Genomic DNA, 19,538 nt, shown 5'->3' on the forward strand with positions numbered 1-19,538 from the left:
ATTGTGTTATTGCCAACAAAGACAAAGTATATGATTCCTATAAAATTGGGTCATGCCAATATCATATTAAATATGCAAAAGTATTGCATTATTAATAGAAATTGTTATAGATTAAAATGGATACAAAAATAGTTACTAAACATTTTTTACCATGTTATTTTAGACGGTTTTAAAAATCATTATTTTATTGTAGAATTTGTTTAATTGAATGTTATTTTTTTTTTCGTTAACTACAATATACATACATATTTAAGTATGTACATACGTATGAAGGTTTATGAAACAATTATCTTCTTAGACTAAAATTTTAGTGCAAATAAATTATAACTAATGTATGTATATTCAATTTATATTTGTTTGTAATTAAAATAAAAAGTTGTATTTAACATACAAATTAAACTAATAAATTTAAATTAATTTACAAAATTTGACTAGAATAAAAGATAAATAAATACATAAACAAAAATTATGAAAGAACCATCCTTACACAACCTTTTACTAAACCATTTTCAATTGTATCGTAGAAATTTACAATTCTTAGCACGATAACCTATTAAGGCAATAAATTGGAATTTCTGTAATAAAAATCTGGAGCCATTTTTCTACCTGTCATTCTATTCATTCTATTTACTAAATAGAACAGTTTATAGATTTGTTAATTGAATAGATAATAGATTAGTCAATAGCCTAATCTATAGGCTATGTAGTTAATAGACTACTTAATTTAAATGAAGGAATTTAAATATCTTCAAATAAAACGACAAAATTTTCCAAGAGAATGCATCATGACACAATTGAAAATGATTGCAGAATGGAATATTTGTAACTTAAAAGATATACCCGCCCTTATTCTCTAAAAGTTTATATTCTAAAATTTATCATCTACTAAATCACTAATACCATCCACACCGATGTTCAATGACAAAGGTTTATCTAATGTCAGTAGAGGTGGTGATTTAGAACCCATGCCCGTCAAACTGAATACGGGTAAATCCATACTTAACGAGTGCAGATGTTGATGCAGTGGATCGTTGTTAAATTGTTGCATATTTTGCATTTGTATGTGAGATGTATTTATATTTTGAAGGTGTTGATGATGACAATTGTTGGATAGAATATATTGATCACTTTCTTGGGTTTGTTCATGCTGAAACATTGAATGATGACTGTGGGAGGATACTTGATTTAATGGCTGTTGTAAATGTTCAAATGACAATGTTTGTGTGAGGGAATTTTGTAAATTAATATGTTGATTCTTTTCGCCATCGTCCAGAGATAATGTTTGATCCATATTTAAAATACACTCGGCCTTCAATTGTTCAATGGTGTATTGATCAACATTTAAGAATTTCATTTCATCATATGTTGAGGTGGAAGTGTTGTTATCAACTAAATCCAAAGAGCCATTGAAACAACTATCACTGATTAGGTTCTGTACATTTTGATTATCGCAATGCTGCTGCTGCTGCTGATGTTGGTGCTGTTGAAGAATAAGTTCATCTTGAGTTTTCATCATCGATGATGAAGAGGTAGGTGGTAGCGATTGAAATGAAAGTGGTGGTGATTTTGTCGATGTGGAAGGCATTGCTACCAAACTGTTGTTTGCTAATGTAGAGGGAGGATAAGTTGACCATTCCATTGACAAACTTCCACCCCGTTCTAGACCCATGTGATCAATATTTAGATTAAGAAATATATTGGGAGACATACGTGAAGGTGTTGTAACCCCACCATCCCCGACAATACTATCATCTGCTCTATCTCCAGCACTGTCATTCTCATGACTAAAGGGTGTTTTACTTTCATTGTCTAGAGAGTTTGAGGATTGCGGCGGAGTATCAGGTAGCAATGTTGTACCTAAATAATAATTAACAATTAAAATACTAATTTATCATCAAACCTATCGCTTAACCTACCTAAAGGTTGATCCAGATGTGCCATGACACTATCATCATAAGATTGTATATCCTCGCCGTCTTTAAGCCCAACTTTTTCTTGTTTACGCCATTTGGCACGACGATTTTGAAACCATACTTGAACTCGAGCCTCGGTTAAATCAATGCGCACAGCCAATTCCTCACGAAAAAATACATCTGGATAATGAGTACGTTGAAAAGCTCTTTCCAATTCTTGTAATTGTATTGTATTGAAAGTCGTTCTAAGTAATTTTGGAAATATTGCAAGGAGAAAATAAAAGAATAAAATAAATAATAGAAGAAAATAAACAATATTGTATGGTATTATCTTTCTATCTATTGCTGGAAAATGTATATCTAAAACAATTCACACGAATGAATGTGGGGAGAATTCCATGAAACGTTAATAATGCTTAGAAAATATCTGGTAACAATTTCAGGGGTTTTTTTTTTGTGTTAATATATTCATTGTATTTACCACCTGAGCTTGTATTAGTACTTTTCAGAACCCACTTACATACACATATCAAATGAAAAATAAATACATATACATTGTATTACATACATGTTCTGCAAATATAGGGGTGACTAATAGTGTCCTAAAGTCAAAGTTATTCAAAAATTTATAAAAAGCCATTTAAAAATAAAAATAAGGATTAACGATTTGTCCTATTCCGCTGGCCCCATGTAATGTTGGTTTGTGTGGTTTATGATGTAACTGATGTTATTTTCTTTCGTCTTAAACTATATTTCTTTTTAAACAGTCTTTTACGCATCAAATAACATAAATTCTTTAGATTATTTGTTTTTCTATTTCATTACTAAAAATATCATTTTTGTTTTGGTATACGAAACGTTGTTAAATTATATACATACATATAACTGAAGAAAATTGTTGCATTGCCTTTCGTTGGACATGGTAAGTTTTTACTTCACTATGATCGTAAAAGTTTAATATTTTTTTAATGCCCAAATCATTTAAATATGCCGAGAAACATAAATTTTGGTAGACATTTTACCAAAAAAAGCCGATTTAGGTTTTTCATTAAAATTAGATAATTACTGGTGGATATTAGGTCGATTTTTTTTTGTTGTATCGTAAAAACTAAAATACATATTTTCACGAATAAATGAACACATCAATCTCCTCTATCGGAATCAGGTTTAATTTTTCAAATCCCTTAAGTTGTTTAAAAGTTATTTAAAAATAGTAAAATGTTATTAAACACGCAATGTCGTTTTTCTCAAAAGGACTTTTTTGAATTATGCCAGTCTTCTAGTGAATGGGCAATACACAGTGGTATAGAAATAAGGAGGGAAATGATTCTGTAACTTCTAAGCGGTTAGTCCGATTCCAGTGAAATTTCACTAACTAACTAACTAACTAACTAACTAACTAACTAACTAACTAACTAACTAACTAACTAACTAACTAACTAACTAACTATATATCTATATATTTATCTATCTATCTATCTATCTATCTATCTATCTATCTATCTATCTATCTATCTCTATCTATCTATCTATCTATCTATCTATCTATCTATCTATCTATCTATCTATCTATCTATCTATCTATCTATCTATCTATCTATCTATCTATCTATCTATCTATCTATCTATCTATCTATCTATCTATCTATCTATCTATCTATCCATCTATCTATCTATCTATCTATCTATCTATCTATCTATCTATCTATCTATCTATCTATCTATCTATCTATCTATCTATCTACTCTAACTAACTAACTAACTAACTAACTATCTAACTACCAAACTTACTAACTAACTCACTAACTAACATACTAACATGCTAACTAACTCACTAACTGGCTGACAAACTAACTGTGTACTATACCAACTAATACAGATGTATACGTAAGTACTCAGGCATATGTGATATGATTCGTGTACTTGTACAAGGTTAGCCAGACCGACAGTTAGACAAGCAGGCGCTTATTCAAAAATATTTATAATGGAAACCTTTTTATGACAAGTGCACACCTATATTGCAAATATATAGTATGTATAAGAAACAATTTCAAATATACATATCTCTTATTTACTACAAGACTGTCGTAATCCTAACTCTAACATTTGAATCTGGTTTAATTTTACAAATACCATGATTTGTTTAAAAAGTCTCGAAACGACTTTTTTGTGGACTATGCCAGTCTTGTAGTAAATAAGCGATATGTTATTCATTTTGAAGAATATTGATAAATGATTTTACCTGTAACGCCGTTGCTTCCTTTTCATAGTTGTGCCTTTTTCCATTCAAAACAGGAAATATATTTAATTTTTATTTTATTTGAATAAATCAAAATAAAATAAACTAACTAAAATTTAGTATTTTAACTTATAAATTAATAACAATAAATTAAGACAAATTTATTGTGTATGTGTGTGTTTGTTAAGATTTTTTAAAGATGCATGAGTTTAGTACGTGTGCTGCTCCATTCTTGTTTGTTTAAAATATTTTTTAAACATTTTTTGTTTTGCTTCTTTTGGTATTTTTGCCTCAGTTTAGTTTTCCATTTTTTTCAAAATTCATTTATAAGGTTTCACTTTGAGTTTTAGAGGGGACTTTAGCAGTGAATATAAACTAATCGTTATTATACATATACATATATTTTATTTTTTAAATTGATTTTCTTATATTTCTTTAAATTTATATAATTTTTTCCAACTTAAAGTGAATATTTTGAAACTATTTTTTTAGCACCATTATTATGTTTACAATAATATTTATAAATGGTTAAAGCTTTCTCTTAAGTATTTTTAAAAAATATTAATAATTTTAAGTTTAAATTTTTAATTCTATATTGCACCGCCAACAGCACCGACCAGACTAAATTAGGGAATAGTTTAGTTTCTTTAAAAGTCGTGGATTTCTTTTTTTTATGTTTTTGTTTTTGTACTTTTTAACTTTCGTACATTAGACCAGAAGAAGCCTTAGAAATTGTTTTACTATTCGATGGTTTATAAATGTCTATTTTCTTATATGTTATTTTTTCTATAGTTTATTGTTTTTTTTTTTTCAAATTTTATTTTATATGTGTATCAATATGTTCGACAACCCCCATTATGGGAAATTGTGGCTTTTTGTTGTTTTTAAAGAAATATTTTTAAAAATGTTTAAAAACAGATTATTATTTATAATTTAAGTTTTTATTTTAGAAATATAGGTTTAAGACATTTCAAGTAAATTCTTTAGGACTATGTAAATTTTAAATGGATTTTAAAAGGAAAAAAATTGAAAAAGTATAAGATCTGTAAAACCCAGTCTGAGAAAATGCTGTAAAAAATGTTTGATGCCACTAATTTTCATATTTTTCAACAAAAAACTAAAAAGTCAAAGCGGAAGACCATAAGCTAAATGCCTAAAAAATTTCCATACTCTTTGAATATGAAAATTATTTTTTTACAAATCTTTTACTTTCAAGGTTAATTTGTATATCAATTACTCTTGCAAAAAACTTTAATATGCTCACACATGTCCATTCATAATTAAAAAACATCCTTGCCAAAAATAAAATTCATTGATAAGAACAAAAGCCAAATATTTTGACGTAAAAAGATTTAACCCATTAAAACACACCTTAACAGTATGCTTAGACAGTGGTTGTCTGAATATAATGGAAATATGAATGAAAGTTTAAATATAAAATACATTAATTATAACAACGAAGACCAAACAATAAGTAATTTGATGCAAGAAATTCCAAACAATAGATAAATCCTTTCTTTATCTTATTTATATACATATGTATTTATAATGGTATAAAAATCTATAAAAGCTGATAACATGGCTAATATAGAGAACAGAAGTTGTTCTTAAGTGACCACAACAAGTTAGACTTGGTCATTATGCCTAAGGTGAGAAAAATACCTAAAGAATAATTTAATATTAAATAATAATATTTTTGTAATATTTACAGACCACTTTTATATTGGTAACAGTTTTATTCGGTGTTATTTGTGGTAATCGTTTAATGGACAATCGTTTATTGAGATCTTCGTCTACGACATTATACGCTCCTTCGTATAAATCACTCAGTGATGATAATAACATAGATTCATTTAATGGCAACATTGAGGAAGATTTGAAATTAAAAAGTGTAGATGATAAATCAGAAAAACAAATCGATTTGCCGTGCGGTAACAATTTGGATTTTGATCGTGATTTAATGTCTCGTAAATGTAATGATAATTTTGTTAATTTATTAAAAAATCCAACCAACTATTTGGCATACGATAATAATGATGATTTAATGCATAATACGAATGCTATGAAATCATATCAAAATATTCCTGAGCTTGATGACGTTTTTGGAGTTGAACCTTTCACGCCACAAAAAAATTCAAAAAATGAAGAAATTATTCCAACAAATTTGAATATATTTCCAGAAACAAATTACAAAGATTTCTATAATGATTTGGTTGTGGAAACCAACAAGGAAGATATGACAAAAAGAAATGGTAATTCACCAGCCAGGGGATGTGATTGCAAAATAAAGGTAATGGACAATTATTATGTATTTATTAACTTTAATAACTTACCTTCTCTTCTTCTTATAGAATGATGTATTAGATTTGGGACAACATCATTTCCCAAGATATTTGCTTCATGCTATTTGTCATTCCGAACATTCACGCAATGAGTTGGGACCAAAATGTTGGAGTGGTTCAGTATGTCGACCTCTGGAATACAAAGTTAATGTATTGACATTTCGCACCCTAAGGGACAATATGCAAAGAGATCCGAGTTTGGCCTTATTACCAGATAATTTAAGGCAAATATGGAAATTTAAGACAGTAACTGTAGCAGCTGGTTGTTTTTGCTCATAAAACTCTCCCAAACCTCTATAAAATGGACAGACCCACATAAAACGAAAATGATAAAAAGAAAACAAAAAAAAAAAAAAAAAAAACAATTTGTAAATATTCTGAAATAAATATTAATTTTAAATGAAAATATAAAATTTGTGTTAGAAAATAAATGCATTTGTTCGTTTGTTTATTTTAAAGATATTTTTATTTTTGTAAGTATTTTTTTTTTGTATACTATTAAAAAAAATTGAAATTTAATAATGAAATTCTTTAATATCTTGTGCATTGCTTTAAAAAGAGAAAGATCATTTGCCGCTTTCATTATATACATAATTTGAAAAATTAACAATAAAAATCATAAATATTTTATATTAACTTACAAAATATAACCCTTATCAACTGTTTTGTAAGAACTTATACTAAAAAAAATAAAACATATTTCACTTAATTATCTAAAAAAAAATAATGAAAAGAAATATTAATTAAATGAAATCAAACGAAAAAGAAATAAAGATTTTTTTTAAATTGTTCAACAATTAATGGCAAATAGAAGTAGAAACATTCATACATCATCAGTTCTTTTTTTATTTTCGTTTAACAAGTCTTTGATTGATGTTGTGATTTGAGTATCTCACATAGTTTCGGTTGGTGAAATGATAAAACTGAAGGATAATATAAAAACTAATTTGTAAAGATTAAAGGTTATGATGCTACAGTTTGTATTGTGCTCTTTTCATCTTGTGGATGTTCAGTTTCCATTTCACTTTTGTCTTTTTCCTCATTTTCTTGGGTTGTGGTGGACGATGATGATCTTGAGTTTAAATATTCTAATGTTGGTGGAGATTTTATTGAATTCGCTTTAGGGTATCCATCAATATTATCGATGGTATTAAAGATGTTTGTTACATTTACGGGTGATTGAGGTGTACTGCGGGCTGATTTTGTTTGATGTTGTTTAATAGCCAACGTGAGATCAACTTCTATATCAGAATCCATTTCGTTTTCCGACAAAGATAATGAAGTACCGGTACGTTTCATTTTTATTTGATTCTAAAATGTGATAAAAGGTAAATGTTAAATTTGTTGGATGAATTTTTGATTATTGTCATCCATGCATTATACTTACTCTATTATAATTCGATGGTTCTGATATGTAACCATCATAATCCTCATCCTCGCTGTAGAAATAGGTATGATGCTGTTGCGGATGATCCACATAAGTTTCGGGTAATTTGCACACAATTTGCGCCAAATCAATAAAGGTATATTCACTTAACGAGGCATGATTATCCTTTTTAGGTGGCTCCTTATTGAACCATTGATTAAAACGTCCCAAGCGTCCAGCTTTGGCCATATTTTCGAAGTAGTTTTTACCAAAAACATAACCAACATCACGTATCTCATCAAAACTGCCAAAGGCCAACGTTTTATATTTATCTATTGGTGGTCGTATGTATTCACAGTAATCGGAATTTTTAACTTCCTAAAAAATGTAAATAATTAATAGCTTTGAAATAAAATGGTAAATGTTTAAATGTTTAAGCATACCTCTAGTTGTCGCACGCATGAAACGTAAGCCAATCTTGATTGTATATCCGGCAGATCGGGCACTTTGACGGGAGATGTAAATGGATTCCATTTTTTATATAACAACCACCAACCGGATAAATCATCACCATAATTTGTTAAATCAATATCATCCTGCGAACCGACATCGATGGCTATAATATGTGCAGCTCCCAAATTATGCATTACATCGGCTAAACAAAGATATTATTTTACAAAAATTATTTAATAAAAATACATGTTTTTTACTTTTCTGGAGAATATTTACAGGTTTTCGGGATTTTTTTTTAGTATCTAAAATATTACAGTAAAAATTGTTTTAACAAGTTGTTATAATTAAATTTGTTTAAAGTTATGAAAAATACTTTATTCTTTAATTTAGTTGAAAATTTCCAAATATGTATTGTGTAATTGTTAAGTTTTTTTTTAATAAAAACTAAAATATTGCGTATACGTCACGTATATCCTTTTAAATGTAAGAAATATGTATATGCACATGTGTACTACGGATAGTATGAGTAATATTTTACCATAATAAAAATTAGGGAATTGTATTCTATAACAACTTGTTTTTCAAATAAAACTAAATTGTAATATTCGTTTTTTTTTTGTTAACTCACAATAGTTTAAACAAAAATGCAGTGCGGAAGTTTTTTAAAAAACATAAAAATAATCAGACATTGTTTGCATGCAATATATAGAAATAAATTTTATAATAATTAATAAAAATATAAATTATATTTATGTATACCAAACCATAGGGATAGATACCGAAAAGCAATTTATATTGATTACAAAATAGTTGTAAAATAAACAACATTACCTGGAACATTATTTGTATAACAGCCATCAAGTAATAAATGACCATCTTTATAATCACAAAACGGTGGAAAAACACCAGCAATAGACATGCTGGCGCGTACATAACGCCACAAGTGACCTAAAGGACGAGACACAATAACGACAAAATAAAAAGAAAAACGTAACAGCGTACCGAAAATAAAAAAGAAAAAAATATTGCAAAATGACATGATTTCAAATTAGGAAAGTGTTGTAGTACAATATTACAAAGAAATAAATCAACTGAAATCATTTATTTGGTACATTATTACAAGTTAAAAAAAGTAAATACATAAAATGAGTAAATTATGTATGGTTGGTGTATTGATTATTGCTTGATTATTGGAAAAAATTAAAATTTCATTGTGGTTTTCTATTTAAGTGGTTAATTATTGATTTATATTGATTATAAGACACATTCTGAGTTTTTTTACATTTTTATTTTAAGAAAGAAATTGGTTTTGATATTAATATTTTGTAACTTTTTATTAATAAAAAAACTAAATACCGTCTAAAGAAACTAAAACTAGGTAGGTAGGTATACATACTTACTTAATACTTTAAATAAAATTCTCTAAAAGATGCAATTAATAATTTTATATAAAAATTCAAAAAAAAATAAATAATAATAATGATCAAAAATATAATTTCCTTTTTCTGCATTTTTGTTTAAATTTTGTAAATTTTTTATAAATTTTTTTGTTATTTTTTGATCTCAAATCGTAGAAAATACTTTAAATTACCTGGTAAATTATTGACATAGCCACCATCCAATAGTAAATGTCCATCTTTGGGATCACACAAAGGCGGCATATAACCGCTGAGTGACATGGATGAACGTACATAACGCCACAAAGATCCTGTTTAGGAATAGAAAGAAGGAGAGTAGAGGAGGAAATTTTGCAGGTTGTATGAGTGAATATTTTTTTATTTTGTTTGTTTATTCGTTTTCTGTTTGAAATGTCAAGCATTAAAAGTTTTAGCTTAATTTTTAAATGATGTAATGGAAGTTTCACAAACATAATAGACGACAACAACAATATTTAATAATGGCAAACTTATAGAGACACAAATAAGTAGAAACAAATTATCATTAATAATAGTTATTGGTATCTGATAAGCTTTACTGATCCAGTTGAATTTACTTTAGGAATATTGAAGAATAAAAGTGAAGTAATAAACAAAAAATCTCTCTCAGCAATACTTTGTATTTGAAATTGATTATTTAATAGAAAGTACTTTTAAACTTCCAATAATTAGAAGCATTTTATTGTTTAATATAAACAAGTGTAACCTATCGAAGAATTGCTCATAGACTCTTACTTATGAAATTCCTACTGTTATCTAGCTAAATATATATTATGAGACTCTTCGCACGTCTATTCATCAACAATTTCCACAGTTTAAAAACCATTATTATATTAATTAAAATTTAACAACAATTTAACTCTTATATATTTTTTGGTTCGTATCAAAAGCCAATTGAGAACCTTAATATGAATAACTGAAAATGTAGCATGCAATACAAATATTAAAAGAATAATGATCATCGAAAATGCATTTGATATTGAAATGTAAGTAAAAGAGAATAATTTAATTTCAAAATACTTAAATAAATTATTGTCTTCTTAATAGTGTGAAAGAAATAATGAAACGTTTTTAATTTCTAAATTCCTCAAATCAAAAGTTTTCAAAATCGCTTTAGTTTATTGCACTTAAAAATATATAAAAATACGACCATAAAACGCCAAAAATTACGATAAAACTCATATATTACAAAGATGAAGCAAATAAAGATTAAAAGATTTCGTTATAAATATTAGACTGGTTAATAACTAAATAACTACAATTTAGGGGCAAACATAACATAACAAAATAGACAATACATGAAGTTAAACGAAATTTTACAAACTAATTTTTATTATTCTTTTTAATTAACTAAATTACTAATGTAAAAAATCTCAGAATATGAATTTTTAATTTATTAAAAATTATTTTTAAATTTGAATAATTTTTGCATTTGTTTTACTTTCAATAAAGAAAGCAATAAGAGTGATAGTCATCAGTGTGTTGTAAATAAAATGATAGAAAACACAAAGCCTTTTATGTGCATCATCAGGTGACTGATAAACACAAAAAGAAAAGGATGTATAATGTAGGTGGTGTTGAGTGCGAAATTAAAAACACAATAAAAACGGAATATAACACTTACCGTTTGTATGTATCCTATGACAACTGGCCGTAATATCTGTAGTTAGAGTAAAGTAAGGAATCCATAGATCTTCGATACTGACATCACCGAATGTATCACGTATGGTTTTATTAAATTCACGTCCCGAAAACATTGAAGTGATGGGATATGTTAGATCCAATAATTGTAAAAACCATTTTGTCATTTTCTGCACAGGAATAATATATTTAGGCTTAATATTAATATTAACAATTAAATTAACTTACTTTACACCATTCTCTAGCCTTTTGTGTAACTGTTGTAATATTACGTTCAGAGCACCACAAGGCACCCATTAGTGCTCCTATACTAACACCACCCACCATATCAATGGGTATACCAGCCTCTTGTATCGCTTTTAGCATGCCAATATGTGCAGCACCTCGTGCACCGCCACCACCCAATACCAGGCCAATTGAATTGCCGGTAAGCCAACGTGCTAAGCGTGAAAAGTCCGAATGCATGTTGGGTTCAGACATCAATACACGACTATAGAGATCGTTCTGTAATTACATGAATTTGTTTATATTTATAAATTTATTAAACATCATTAATACCTGATAATACTTACAATTCTATATTGACTTTTTCTAGTAAATATACGTTTAACACACTGGATATGATGATGCTTGGTAACCCAGGGTCTTGCATTAAGCCATTGCAAAGTATTCGATGGTTTCGAACTGTCATTTTCCGAATATAACAGAGCCAATTCCTTTTGAGTACGCATGGCCAAACGATCAATTTCTCTTTCAAATTTACCCACAGTTGGTGGACGATCACCCATACCGACAATTAGAATGACATCAGCTTGACGCATACAACGTTGTGTCCAAGCACTGAGGGAGCTATCACATTGATACAAAGTAATAATGTAACGATCTTCTTGTTGCGCTAGCCAAGAAGTCAAACGATACTCATTGCTTTGTTCAAAAATATGAATTCCCAATTGTTTTCGCACCACTTCCGATGTCAAACGCAATGTGGGACCAATGGCACATAGCGAATGGAATAGTTCGTAAGTGAAAGCCGTTAGAGGAACATCTTCGGACACAGGTACTAGGGCTACCGTGGAATATTTGTGGGTAACAGGATTAGCCTCTAGGGGAGCAGCAGTGCCACCAGTACGAGTTTGCATTGTGCCTAATATACGATGACTAAGCAGACTTATTAATTTCGTTACTACTATGGGATATCTTAGTTTAATGGCATTAAATAGACCTTCGGGTAATTTGGCAAGTTCGGAGTCTCGGACAGCCATGACAGTTGTGGTTCGACAAGTTTCTGTTATCATCTCAACAATGCCCACTAAGTCGCCTTTACCGTATTCACCAATAATCTCTTTTTTACCACTGGATTGGGTGATGACCGAACGCATACGTCCGCTAAGCACTATATATGTACTGTCACTCAACTCGTCCTGACGATAGACGGCTCGACCAGATTCCAAAAATATCCAATCCAATGCGTAGTCGCATTGTCTAACCAGTGGTGATAGACGTCTAACAACGCCATTGCCTAAATCTAAAACAATTTTAGGTCTTTCACGCATTATTTGATAAATGGCGGGTCGCCGTATAAAGGCAATACGACTGGGACACAATGAAATTATTGTATAAGCACTGGCTTCGCCGGTGAGCACAGCCAAAGCTCCAACAATTTCACCAGGATGAACATGATGTATAAAAACGTTGGATTTGTCTGCTTTGAAATTTCTAATAGCATCAACTCCACTCTGATAAACAGCCAAACCACCAGTCATAACAAACCAAACACAAATATCATCAGAATTGCCCTCCGTTATTAGAGTAACATCGCTATCTACCTCTCGGACTTCTACGAATGGCTCCAATAACGAACGATCTTCTTCGGGCAGACCCAGTTCTTTAAGAAAACTATCTACAGCCGATATGTGTACCAGCTGCATATCGATTGAAGAAGCATTTATATTAATTTCGGCTGGAGTTATGGAATAACGACGTGTGGATAGATTTCCAGCACTGCATGACGCAGTGGTTTGGGAGAACTGTGATGAGTTGGGCGAAGATGTTACCTGAGGAACAAGAGGTAAATGTTGCTGCTGCTGTTGGGAAGGTGGTTCATAAGCCAAGTCCACCAGCATATCTGGTGGGGGTATAGCCTCCGACAAACTATGCTGTACAGTCTCTCCTTGTGATTTACGATGTCCAGGAGAACTTTTTTGCTGTGTTTGCTGTTGTGCTGTGGTGGTATTTGTCTGTTGTTGCTGTTGCGTCTTCTTATGACGCATATGATTCTGCACTAACTCCGAATTAAGACCCAAGTAATTACGTAGAGCAGTAAAGAGTACACGCTGTAGACGTATCATAATTACTTGTATAACACGTATCATTATGTCGGGATTTTCATCGAAAACTTCTTTAAAAGCCTAAAAATAAAGGGTTGTCATTAATAAAAATGATTGAAGTAGTTTTTAACATTTACATAGAGAAAAGATGGACATTTTACTCATACGCCAAGTTCATTTAATATACATCTACCTACTTACTTGCATTGGTAATCTTATAACTATACTTTTCTCCACCGCTTTCGCTGTTACGGTCTTATAATAACTTGGATTGCCCGATAAGACATCTACAAAACTCAATAGAGAAGTCACAGATTCACCCTTACGAACAGTCTTCAATGACAATGTACTACCGTCGGCATTTGATATGAAAACATTTATTTGACCAGATTGTACTATGAAAACACTGTCATCGGCATCGGTGATTTTGAATAGAAAATCTCCAGGTTCCAAAGTCAAAAGTTCAGTGTGTTTACATAGTTTAAGGAATATAGGTTTCTCAAAATGGCCAAAAATGCGAATACTTTGCAACATATATAAAGCATCTGGTGGTACACGATCAGAACCTTCAATTGTCTCTTCCAAATATTCTGCTGGCGGTTCAACTGTTCTCATTTGTAGGGGAATATTTTCTCTTCTCAATTGTAGAAGTCTTTTGGCGAATCGCATCACAGCCCTACGCTTTCGACCCTGACCGCCGTAAACTTGGCCAGATACATTTTTAACTTTGCGCAACATTCTGCGGCCATAGAAGAGCATTTTATCTCTCTTACGAAAACGCAAGCCCCTTAAGTCGGCTGCAGATGAATAGGCACTTTGCTCCAAAAGATATTTTTCTCGTTCCTTATCACGTAACCATTTTCTGTAGTACATATACCAGATAATGAGGATAACAGTTAAAAGTCCAATGGATATATAAACAGTCAGCTAAAAAAAACGAAAGGATATATTAGTTACTGTATGCAAAACTACAAAAAACTTATAGAACTGTACTCGTAAAAAGTTCGATTCTCATTTTGCGATCTCTTTTTCTCCCTCCCTATATAGTTCTTTCTATTATGTGCAAACATTCTTCCTTATTTTGTTTTTATTTGTATTTTCTATTTGTATGCATTTGAAATCTATTTGCATTTACTATTTTTGTAATTATATTTTTACTCGCACACGACATTGCCATTGAAAAATTGTTCATATCAAATCGAAAATAAAATATAAACAAAAACAACAAACATATTTAATATTTGTTTACAATAAATGCTGTGTAGTTATATTTAATTTTGCGTGGCGGCATCTAGAATATTTTTGTATCTTGTACCATAACATGTTTGTATGTAAAGGTATTTATTCGGAATGTATTTGTGTCTAGATTGTATATTATTTATAGCAACCGCTATACCAACAACAACAACAAGCTGTCACCCAGTGGTCGATTTTTTATTTAAATTTCCGCTTTTTTTTTCTCTGATTGCAATTGTTGTACTGTGTTTTATTAATATCAAGTGTTTTTGTTTTCTATTTATTTTCAAAATCTTTTCACAATTTCTATTCTCACAACATGTCTCCCTTCAGTTGCATTCAACAACAATTTCTTGTTGTTGTTTTTTAAATTTTATTAAGATAAGAGACAGTTGATCAAAAGAATAAATTATTTTACAATTTAAGTTCACATTTCAAATATTCTATTGCCCAATCGTCTATTTATCAAATAATGTGTTTGAATTAGCCATTACAAGAAGTTTTAAGATTAAAGTATTTAATACAGATTATTTTAAATTACTAAATAAAAATAAAAACAATAAATATAACACATTACTCTGATTAATATGTTTTTATTATGTTAATTTTTACTTTTTAATTAAAATAAAAATTAATTCATTGAATTTCTGCATAATAAAATATTTTTCTTTGTTTTTTGTTTACAATTGTTCAATGCATTCTAATAAAACTAAACAAATTGTTATAAATTTCAGTCATTTAATACATATTGGAGGTAAAAACCCCAACAACTGATTTCTTTGGCAATGATATAAATACATAAATACCTATTGGGTTTTTGTTTCCTTTTTTTTTTAATATAAATCATATATAGAGGGAAAATGTAGTAGTAATTAAAATGTCCAACTACAATTCACGTGCTTTTATAAAAATTGTTCCCAGTGTATATGTACATGTATCATTTATGTTGTTAGTTTGCTGTTTGGGCGGTTTGTATTGATTTGAAATTTACATTTCTTTCATTTTAAATTGGGGTTTCTAAATTAGTTTGCCCTTTAAGGGTTAATTAAACAATGCCAAGACTATTAAAAGTGAACTCTTATGATTTTTATTATTGTATTTATACTAACAAATAACAATGTAGCTAAAAATAAATGTATGTATTGGTATAAAATAGGCTAAATACTATTCCATATTTAAGAATACTATAGAAGTTGATAACCCAATTTTAATGTTTTTTATTGGACAGTAGGCAATGAGAATTTAATGTTATAATAACATTTTTGAGATAAACACTAATCTGCTTAGAATCCCATAAACAATGGAAAAATGTTTGCAAAATAAAAATAAAAAAAGTCAAATATTATCAGTTTGATAGTAATAAAACTTAAGGGAATTTTTTACAAAATAAACAATAAATTTATATATTAACGTTAATTTTAAAGGTCAATAATATATTGATAATTAAGTTTTTTCTAATGCACACAATTTGTATTTTTATTAATTTTAAAGAACTTTATGTAACATTTAATAATAAGTATTTAAAAAAAAATCAAATCGCAAACGTCAACAATAACATTATTCTATTTAATTTTGTGGGTGGTATAACAAGAAAAAATTTGCCTATGTAGAAACATAGGTAATATATTTTGTTAACGCTTAAAATTCTTAATTTTGAGCAATATCATTATTATTAAGCAAATGAGGTTTTTTTATTTTATTTTATTTTATTTATTTATTTTTTTTTTGTTTAAATTTCGTAACTTAGTTCTCATGATAATTATGTCATTGCCCCAAATGATCCTATTTTAAACCCGGCGAAATAGGTTTGCGAATTTCTTGTCCACCAAAGATCATAATATATTTTTTAAAATAACAGTTTAAATTAATTATACTTCTGTATATTATAGGTATTAACGGCGAAAAAGTAATACAAAATTAACTCGACAAAAGTATTAATAGTATTTTACATCCATATTTGATTTTAACCCATACGAGTACTCGTATATTATTTTATGATTCATTACACACAATCAAAGTACAAATGGTTCAATGAGCTTTAGATGTGGCGTACATACATATGTACATATGTACCTATATTAACTGAAAAATGATTAAATAATAGCTACGCATTTAAGGCAAAGGTATTTATTACAAACTTTTTTTAGCTATCCAGTAAAAATTTATAGATGTTCCTATCGTCCTAGACTTTCGCAGAATGCATTTTTATAACTTAAAGTGATGATTAATATTATCAACTTCTGTAAAATTGCTGAATTAAATATTTGATGAAAATGCCGAAAATTGATTGGTGATCCGACTTTTTTATGGAAATACCTATTAATACTGGGATTAGTGAAAATTATTTAGAAAGCTTTTTCATCGTTGGCCTGTGTAATTAAAAATCGATATAAAAAGTCAAGAAAAAAATAAATATTGTGTAAACATTAAGTAAAAAAACCATAAATTTAAAAAATATCATGATAGTGCATAATATTTATTACTTTACACATTTTTTTTTTAATTCTAAACTATTAATAAAATAACAAATTAAGTGAAATACTCTGATACCCTGATAAGATTGATTGAGAGACTTGTGAATAAATTAGTACGGAATATGTATGTGCGTTTCAAGTAAATATTTTTAAAAACATTTTTACACTACAAGTAAACAATAACAATAAATTATAATAAAATAACTATACTTTTTATAACATTATGAAATAACAACAACAAATATACATATGTTGTTTATTTAAAACTTACGGCTGTTTTGAATTCCATATTAATAAGGTGCCACCAAGCATCGGAGAATATATCACCATAGTCATGGGTAGTGGCTCTAATTAAGCCTATAATATCCATTGTTGGGAACAATATCTATACGAGTGGAGCAATTTACCACTGTCAGTGTATAGAACTAATAAACTTAAAAATCTCACTTAAAGGCGGAAGTATTTGCATAAAAAAGCCAGAAGAGAAGTAATAACAAACTTCACCTCCCTGTCTCTACTCCCCCATAAACATATGACTGTCAGTATATGTTGTTATCAACAAAAGTAACAACAACAAACCAAAAGCAATCGCAAAAAAAAGAGCAGCTGTTTATGAAAGAAAAAAATTCTGATTTTTTTGTTGCTTTTTGTTTTATTCTTTTAAAACACACAAACACATTCACTCAAATTTTTTCTTTCTTTTTTTTTGTTTGTTGTATGAAATTATTTTTCTTTCTTTTTTTTGTAATAAATTATGAATATATTATTTTGTTTCTATTATTTTATTCTATATACTAGATTATTTAATTTTCCGGCAATTAACTTGTTTTATTTTTTCATAAAAAAGAAAACACTTTATGTAGAACTTTTTTGGCAAATATTGAATTTTCTCAATGGCTCATCATCCAGAGGGAGGCAGGCACTTTATTTCTTCGGTAGCCAATCGTTTAAATGGTTAACATACATTTGTTGTTTAATTATTAATACACCCTTCAAACACACTTGTTTAAATTAATAAACTTTTACTTTTTGTTTAATATTTAATGGAAATTCTAAAAATAATATGCGTGTAAATAAATTCTACGTTCTGCTACCACTGAAGTTTCTGACAATTCTAAATTTTTGTTATGAAAACACAAAATGACTAGGTGTATTTGGGGCTACCAGATAAATTTAAAAAACCATCAAATCGCTAAAATTAAAAAAACCCAATTTTTGTTAAAGAAACGTTAAAAAATAAAAACTATTTAGCGTTTCCATAACCTTAAAACTAACTTTTAGTAGTATCAAAATGCAGATTTAGTTACTTCCCTAAACAGAATTTTCTATTTCTTTATCTTTAAAAATCGCTAGAATTTAAAAAAAAAAATATGAAATATATGGCATCATGATACATTGTGGTGATAAATCACCGATAACAGTTAATGATGACACACAATTTTTGTAAAATTTTTTTATATTTTATTTTATATATTAAATTAAAATTGTGGCGAATAAAATGAAATCTACCATAAATACCGCTATAAAAAATTTTTAAGGTCACTAATACCGCTATAAAAAATGTTTAAGGTCACTAATGCTACATAGTTTGTGTCATCACTACATATCACTGGGCTATAATCGATAAATCGTTCATACAATTATTGTGTAAAATCGGCCTAAGTACAGTTGATTTTTGAGTGATATTTTCAAATTTTATTAACGGAAAGTTTAATAACATTTTATTCAAACCTTTATTTAAAACTTTTTACCGCAATTAAATAAAAAGTTTTTATTAGTTTAAAAACAAATTAACAAGCTTAGGGTCTCACCACGACATTTGTTAACGAAAGTTTCGTTTTACAAAATGAGGGGGGTTAATTAAAATAAAAACTATACTTATTTTGTTTTTCTTTCATAAATGCCAACCTAGTGCATACAAGAATAAAATTGACGCTTTTCTGTAGTGTTTTATCTTTTGATGAAAAATATTGTTAAATATTGCCCGATCCTCATAAAATTTGGTGAATAGATTTATGTCTATATAGTTATTTTTGTCGAATATTATTGCGATACTAGTGTTTTTAAGTGAATTAGGGATATTTAGGATTTAGGGTCAAAAGAGGTTCGAT

General features: G+C 28.7%; 3 protein-coding genes across 5 annotated transcripts; 1 reads left to right on the top strand and 2 right to left on the bottom strand.

Moving 5' to 3' along the window:
- Nucleotides 1–168: 168 nt before the first annotated feature.
- Nucleotides 169–4,788, bottom strand: LOC119599928 (homeobox protein SMOX-3). The gene is made up of 3 exons (XM_037949876.1): nt 4,156–4,788; nt 1,917–2,158; nt 169–1,857 (listed from the first exon to the last, which is right to left on the bottom strand). The coding sequence occupies exons 1-3, from the start codon at nt 4,197–4,199 to the stop codon at nt 869–871; spliced, it is 1,275 nt and encodes a 424-aa protein (XP_037805804.1). The 5' UTR covers nt 4,200–4,788; the 3' UTR covers nt 169–868.
- Nucleotides 4,789–5,330: 542 nt separating this feature from the next.
- On the top strand, nt 5,331–6,820 carry LOC119599930. Its single transcript, XM_037949878.1, has 3 exons — nt 5,331–5,801; nt 5,864–6,442; nt 6,504–6,820. The coding sequence occupies exons 1-3, from the start codon at nt 5,793–5,795 to the stop codon at nt 6,771–6,773; spliced, it is 858 nt and encodes a 285-aa protein (XP_037805806.1). The 5' UTR covers nt 5,331–5,792; the 3' UTR covers nt 6,774–6,820.
- A 116-nt stretch (nt 6,821–6,936) lies between these two features.
- LOC119599935 (neuropathy target esterase sws) lies at nt 6,937–18,546 on the bottom strand. Of its 3 annotated transcripts, XM_037949882.1 has the most exons (10): nt 17,699–18,546; nt 13,919–14,644; nt 11,963–13,798; nt 11,619–11,894; nt 11,374–11,560; nt 9,905–10,021; nt 9,145–9,261; nt 8,304–8,515; nt 7,882–8,238; nt 6,951–7,805 (listed from the first exon to the last, which is right to left on the bottom strand). In XM_037949882.1, the coding sequence occupies exons 1-10, from the start codon at nt 17,795–17,797 to the stop codon at nt 7,458–7,460; spliced, it is 4,275 nt and encodes a 1,424-aa protein (XP_037805810.1). In that variant the 5' UTR covers nt 17,798–18,546; the 3' UTR covers nt 6,951–7,457. The 3 variants fall into 3 exon arrangements, with proteins under 3 accessions (XP_037805813.1, XP_037805810.1, XP_037805811.1); XM_037949885.1 differs by lacking the exon at nt 9,905–10,021 and having other exon boundaries at nt 6,937–7,805; XM_037949883.1 differs by lacking the exon at nt 9,145–9,261 and having other exon boundaries at nt 6,956–7,805; nt 17,699–17,797.
- Nucleotides 18,547–19,538: the final 992 nt, after the last annotated feature.

The sequence above is a fragment of the Lucilia sericata genome, unplaced genomic scaffold (genome assembly GCF_015586225.1).
Source record: "Lucilia sericata isolate MDLA Ls3-8-SP2 unplaced genomic scaffold, ASM1558622v1 Contig000097F_arrow, whole genome shotgun sequence".
Classification (NCBI taxonomy): Eukaryota; Metazoa; Arthropoda; class Insecta; order Diptera; family Calliphoridae; genus Lucilia; species Lucilia sericata.

What these genes read in the sequence shown, in the direction of transcription:
- LOC119599935 (XM_037949882.1), bottom strand. Translation starts at nt 17,797, where the DNA reads ATGGATATTATAGGCTTAATTAGAGCCACTACCCATGACTATGGTGAT. An exon ending in TCATAGGATACATACAAACG is followed by an intron (nt 10,022 to 11,373) that starts GTAAGTGTTATA and finishes ATTCCTAAACAG; the next exon opens with GATCTTTGTGGCGTTATGTA. An exon ending in TTATACAAATAATGTTCCAG is followed by an intron (nt 8,516 to 9,144) that starts GTAATGTTGTTT and finishes ATCTTTGTTTAG; the next exon opens with CCGATGTAATGCATAATTTG.
- LOC119599930 (XM_037949878.1), top strand. An exon ending in GATGTGATTGCAAAATAAAG is followed by an intron (nt 6,443 to 6,503) that starts GTAATGGACAAT and finishes TTCTTCTTATAG; the next exon opens with AATGATGTATTAGATTTGGG.
- LOC119599928 (XM_037949876.1), bottom strand. Translation starts at nt 4,199, where the DNA reads ATGGAAAAAGGCACAACTATGAAAAGGAAGCAACGGCGTTACAG. An exon ending in AGGAAGCAACGGCGTTACAG is followed by an intron (nt 2,159 to 4,155) that starts GTAAAATCATTT and finishes AAAATTACTTAG; the next exon opens with AACGACTTTCAATACAATAC. An exon ending in ACATCTGGATCAACCTTTAG is followed by an intron (nt 1,858 to 1,916) that starts GTAGGTTAAGCG and finishes ATTATTATTTAG; the next exon opens with GTACAACATTGCTACCTGAT.